This window comes from Nicotiana sylvestris, chromosome 9 (assembly GCF_000393655.2).
Source record: "Nicotiana sylvestris chromosome 9, ASM39365v2, whole genome shotgun sequence".
NCBI classification, from domain to species: domain Eukaryota; kingdom Viridiplantae; phylum Streptophyta; class Magnoliopsida; order Solanales; family Solanaceae; genus Nicotiana; species Nicotiana sylvestris.
In genome coordinates, this window is record NC_091065.1 from 169,629,059 (window position 1) to 169,635,492 (window position 6,434).

The following is a 6,434-nucleotide window of genomic DNA, read 5'->3' on the forward strand; positions in this document are numbered from 1 at the left end:
CAATCTTTTTCTTATTAATACTTCCTCCGTCTCAATTTATACGAGGATATTTGATTAAGCACAAAGTTTAAAAAAACGAAGATTTTTTAAATTTATAATCTGAAACATATCATAAAATCAAATTTGTGTAGTTATATATCAACTCATTATGGGTAAAATAGAAAATTCAAAATTAAACTGTGTTTTCAGAGTGTCATATAAATTGGGACGAAGGGATTAGTGTTTTCACACACAATATGTGAAGACACTAATAATAGTATAGCAAAATCTCAAACACTCACTAGGCACTAGCTATGGTGTTTTTTGCCACAGTAAGCTCGGTTGCTGCAACAGCCATGTTACTCCCTAAAGCAGTCCATGAGTCAAGACTTCTCTTTTCTATACTTAAAGAAAAATTTGATGAATTTTCAAATAAGGTCACAATGGTAATTGACGAATTTGATGGCCAAATCAACAACGAAATTTATGAAGCTGTTGAAATCTATTTGGGCAACAAGTTGTCTGGCAAAAAATGTAGGCTCAAAGTAAGTAAAACTGAGGAGAAGAGGAATTTCAAAGTCACACTGGAACACAATGAGAAGGTGAAAGATTTTTATGATGGGAATAAATTTAAGTGGATTTGGCTAGAATTTAAATGCTTTGATAATCCTAGAGACATGAATTCCATTCTAAGATCTGAGGGGAAGTGCTTTAAGCTCACTTTTCACAAGAAACACATGGACCTTGCTCTTCACTCTTATTTGCCTTACATTATGAAAGAAGCAAAAATATTGCGAAAACAATAAATTAAGATAATCAAGTTTTCACACTGGATGATGAAAACATGTATGAATTTGTTTACGTATATGTGGGAGCCAGTAAATCTTAATCAAATTCCAGCAACTTCAAAGCTATATCCGCACGTGTACTTCTAATTTTTCATCTAAGATATTATCTTAATATGTTAAAGTATCTTCTCTGCCAAGTATTAATTAAGGAGAAGGTAGCAAATAAGAGAAGATTTAATTAATTGTCAAATATCATTTTGTGGTTTCAATATGCAAAAATTGAGGTTCAAAATGTAGCCTTTACTGAAAAAGGGCAAATATTATCTAAATTATTCTATTGCGCGCAAAAGTTAATATTTCGCAAATTTGATGGGCAAAGTTTTACTTTTTTGTATTTTTTTTAATTGCTCTATTAGTGAAAAGAACGCAAGTAATCATTTCTCAATCGCAAGGACAAATGTGTTGCATGTTTTATAACGGTACTTAGTGTCCTGAATTTTTGAGCTGGTAATTTGAAATTTGGGACTAAATGTTTTGAATTTTTAAACTGGTAATTTAAAAAATTTACTCCCTCCGTTCACTTTTACTTGGCAGGTTTGACTTTTCACGCCCCTTAAAAAATAATAAATGAGGTACATAATTTACCATAATACCAATATTAATTAATGCATATTTGATTGGATTTGAAAAAATGATTTGAAATGAGTAATAAATACTATGGGTATAATAGGAAAAAAAATTGTCTTCTCTTGATATGCGTAAAATGACAAGTAAAAATGAAAATCTATTTTTAGTATACATGCCAAGTAAAAGTGAACGGAGGGAGTAGGACATAAGATTCGAATTCTTGGATATAATTTTCAAACTTTAGGACACAGTGTCAAAGTTTAAACTTCAGGACGTTGTGTCATGAAGTTTGAGCGAAATTGTTAATCTTTAAATATATTGTAAACTATGAATATATTTTAAATAACATGCTTAAAAGTGGTTATATGGTGTCATTTCCACTACTTTTACGTTGGGATAGAGATTTAAGCCCAAACTCATTTAATATGCCCAAATCGCCCAAGGTTAGGTCGGTTACTAACCGCCAACTTGTCTTTGCCAAACTAAAGTTGAGTTGATTTTTAGCAAATCTGATTCATGAGTAATTTTGCTAAAATATCTTTTAAATAATTTTTTTTCTATTTCATATATTATATATGACCAAATAACAAAAACATACCCTGTATAATCAGGCAGGACATGGTGTGGCTTCAAATTTCTGAGGACATGGCTCTTAATAGGAACATGTGGAGATCGAGCATTAGAGTGGTCGGCTAGGGAGTAGTTGAGAGTTCCTCCCTCTTTGTACCGGTAGTCTGATAAAGTTCTGTAGGTTTGTTAGCTGTAACGGCCCAACCGGTCGTTTTGAGATTTTGCACTTTTCTTGCCAGTTCTCGGACATGACTTGCCCCGTGTGATGTATTATGACTTATATTAATCGTTGGTTTTGGTTTTTAGGGTAAACGGAATGAAATTGGAAGAACAATTCCAAGTTTAAAGCTTAAAATTTGAAAGGTTTGACCAAGGTTTGACTTGTTTGTATATGATCTTGGATCAGAATTTTTATGATTTGTTAGCACTGTTAGGTGATTTGGGACTTAGGAGCATGATTGGAATGCATTTTGGAAGTCCGTGGAAGGTTTAGACTTGAATTGGCGAAATTGAGATTTCGGCGTTTTCTGGTTGATAGGTGAGATTTTGATATAGATGTCGGAATGAAATTCTGAGAGCTGCAATAGTTTCGTTGTGTCATTTGGGATATGTGTGTAAAATTTCAGGTCATTCGGACGTGGTTTGGTTGAGTTTTTTATCAAAAGCGTATTTTGGAAGATTTTAGAAACTTAGGCTTGAATCCAATGTGTTTTCGGTGATTTGATGTTGTTTGAGGTGTTTTGAAGATTAGAACAAGTTTGAATAAGGTTTTAGGATGTGTTGATGTCTTTGGTTGAGGTCCCGGGGGCCTCGGGTGAGTTTCGGATGGTCAATCGGACCATTTTGTGCCTTAAAAGATTGCAAAAAATGCAGGTTCAGGTTGCAGAGAAATTTGCCCTTCGCAATCGCGTAGGATGTATTGCGATCGCGTAGAAGGAATTGAGGAAGGTCAGATTTAAGCCTTCGCGTTCGCGTGAGAGGCTTCGCGTTCGCGGAAGGCTGGGGTTCTGTGTATCGCGTTCGCGAGAGGGCACTCGCGATCGCGTAGAGTAACTTGGTATGAGGGGCCCAGGGTCTTTTGTTCATCGTGTTCGCGTAAGGGAGCTTCGCGTTAAGGTGTTGAAGGAAGAAGCATCGCGTTTGCGTAGGCTATGTCGCGATCGCGTAGGGTTATTTTGAGGAGTTTAAAATTTGTTCTTCGCGATCGCGAGGGAATTGTCTTGATCGCGATGAAGGAAAAGCAGGCATGGGAAGAATGTTTTTAAGTCGTCTTGTTCGTGAATGTGGGTCTATTTTCACCCATAGCTGCTCATTTTGAGAGATTTTTGAAGGAGATTGAAGAGGGATTCAAAGGGAAACGTTTGGAGGTAAGAATTTCGGACCTAAAACTCGATTCTATTGTGAAATTCACCTAAGAAATCATGGAAACTTAAGCTAAAAATGGAAGAACTAGGGATTGGAATTTTGAACTTTTGATTGGGGATTTGGAGGACCATTTTGTGTCGGATTTGAGTACTTTTGATATGTATGAACTCGTGGGGAGATAAGGAATCTAATGATGTGAAAATTTCTGAGTTTCTAGAAGTGGGCATGGGGCTCGGGTTTTTGCTAATTTCGGGATTTTTGGTATTTTTCGATTGTTTTCGCTTGGGCTTTGTTCCCTTGGCATATTGTGACGTATCCGTTCTGATTTTGGATAGATTCGACGCGCGTGGAAGCCGATTTGAGAGGCAAAGGCATCGCAAGCTAGAGATTTAGCCGGTTCGAGGTGAGTAATGATTGTAAATGATGTTCTGAGGGTTTGAAACCCGGATTGCACATCGTAATGCTATATTGAGGCGAGACACACGCTTGATGACGAGCGTGGGGTCGTACACTATTGAGGATTGTGACTTGGTCCCCGATTGATGATTTTACCGCGTATTTGATTGAAAACTAATTGCTATGATCATTATTTGGGCTAAATGCCATATTTGGGCCTAGTGCCAGCTATTTGAACCCTTCGGGAATTGTTGTTGATATTTCCTCACTGTTTTGATTTTATACTTGAACTCAGTCATATTATTTTTCATTGTTTTCAAAACTTAGCCAAGTATACTTCCTTTAACACTGTAAATGATATTTCGAATAATATTTTGGGCTGAGCATCATGTTTTACTATTGCCTGAGTGGCTTATGTGATTTTTGACTGAGTAAAGCCAAGGGACTGTGTTGTGAGAATATCTTTTGGGTCAGGCTGCACGCCGCAACAATGATATACTGATATGATTATGAGGCCGAGAGCCTGAGATATGTACACCACGAGGTGGCTTGTGATTGATATGAGGCCGAGGGCCTAGATTTGATGCCACGAGATGGCTTGATATTGTGCTTGGGCCGTAAGGGGCCCTTCCCGGAGTCTGCACACCCTTAGTGAGCGCGGGTACCCATTGTGATGTGAGATATAGCCCGAGGGGCTGGTATTGTTCTGAGATATTGCCCGAGGGGCGAACCTTATGTGCTTGTCTTTCTTATTTGCTTGTCATGTACTTGTTTAATTGTGTATTTGCGCCCGAGGAGGGGATTTCCGTGCTTATCAGCGCTAACTGTTTTGCATTTATTTATTCAACTGTTGAGAAAGTCATTTTCAAAGAAGTTTAAACTGAGCTAAGATGTTTAAAGAGATTTTACAGCTTCACTGCTTTCTTACTGGTTTTGAACTGCTTCTATACAACATCCTGATATGTTTTACGTGATTTCTTACCATTCAGACTTTAGTTATGATTATTACTCACTGAATTGGAGTACTCACTTTACTCCCTACACCTTGCGTGCAGATTCAGGTATTTATGCACCCGGTAGCGGGTTTTGGCTAATCGGAGGCAGAGTTATCGGAGTTTAGCAAGGTAGCTGCCAGTGCTCGCAGCACTGCTTTTCTCTCTCTTCATTCATTAGTTTGTATTTAGCCTATTTTAGAACTTAGTTGTATTTTATACCGGTTAGGGCTGTGTCAGGTTGGATATTCCGCACCTTTATCGATATATTTCCCGCTGTTTAGTATCATTTAAACATGTTTATATTGTTTCATGTTAATTAACTGCTTAAAAATAGAAATTCGGTTCAATCGGCTGGCCTTGTCTTCATGAGAGGTGTCATTACAACCCGGTTCGGGGTTAGGGTCGTGACATTAGCGCTCTATGTTGTGTTCACATTGTTATTTTGCATAGTTTTGTGTTATTGTCCTTTCACTTATTCGTTACTGGTATTTTTCTTTCTGGCATCTTTTGTTGTTATGCCTATTCTCTTATTTCTTTCTGATATTATTGTCTCTCCTATTGAGCCGAGAGTCTCCCGGAAACAGCCTCTTTACCCTTTTCGGGGTAGGGGTAAGGTCTGCGTACACTCCACTCTCCCCAGACCCTACTAGTGGGATTTTACTAGGTATGTTGTTGTTGTTGTATACCCTGTATAATCTAGCAAGTAGAGTCTGGGAAGAGTAATATGTATGAAGCCTTACCCCCTACATTGTGCATATAGATAAACTGTTTCCGATAGACCCTCGACTCAAGCAAAAATGCTTAACAAAAAAAACCTTGTCTTTCTTGATAATTAAATAATTCATAAGAAAACAACAAACATTAATTAAAGCTTGGTATGAGTTGGGCGAGTTGGGCTATGACCCAAGTTTTAATCCATCTTGACCTAGCTCATCTCAACCCATTTGGGCCCATCCAAAAATAGCTCAACATGCCCATTTGACATCCCTACTTCTACGCATCATGATTGCTGACAATTTCTTGAAACTTTCTTTGACATCTTTATTTGTGCTGATGACAAGAGATGATAGCTTAAAAGAAAATTTGGTTGACATTAAATAATAGAGAGGAACCAGTTTGTTCTTTCGATTTCACATGCGACCTGTCATGGGCGGCTTTCCAGCCATACCCCATGGCCCCTTGGATGCGTCCCATGTCGTCTTTACAAGCCATCTAACGCCTAGCACCATGGACAGTCCCGGATCTTGACCAAGCCAAGTGACACGCGCCTGTGCCTATGTCGCCCCACTGATAGCCCTCACCAGCGCCCAAGTGCAGACATATGCATACAGCACCGCGCACGTAGACTCTTATGCTAATGAGAAGGTTGCTGCCAATGAATCTGCTTCTACTTTATAGGAATCTAAGTCCTTTTCATTGTAAATATAGAGTAGTTTTGCTTCCTGTAGTTTCACTGTAAATATAGAATAGTTTTACTTCCTAGCTTAGTTAGGTCAAGTCCTGTAACTTTGGTTTTCTTTTAAGCATTATTAGGGGGGATCAAGAAATCAAACTTTCAAGCAAGAAAATAATTCTCTATGTCTCTCCCTCTCAATAGTGTGTTTCCTTTCCATAATAGTTTTTATTAATGCAGTCAATCTTTCTTTCATTCTCAATTCTCTTTTCTGTTCTCTTAATTGCACTTGACATTGATTTTTTCTTATGGCAATGTCAA

The 6,434-nt window shown here is 37.9% G+C and overlaps 1 protein-coding gene across 1 annotated transcript; it reads left to right on the forward strand.

The window, feature by feature from the left end:
- The first annotated feature begins 293 nt into the window (after positions 1-293).
- Positions 294-785, forward strand: LOC138878577 (protein HYPER-SENSITIVITY-RELATED 4-like). The gene has a single exon (XM_070158269.1). The coding sequence runs from the start codon at positions 294-296 to the stop codon at positions 783-785; it is 492 nt and encodes a 163-aa protein (XP_070014370.1).
- The last annotated feature ends 5,649 nt before the right edge of the window (positions 786-6,434 follow it).

Excerpts from the sequence above, each read along its gene's own strand:
- LOC138878577 (XM_070158269.1), top strand. The coding sequence starts at position 294 with ATGGTGTTTTTTGCCACAGTAAGCTCGGTTGCTGCAACAGCCATGTTA.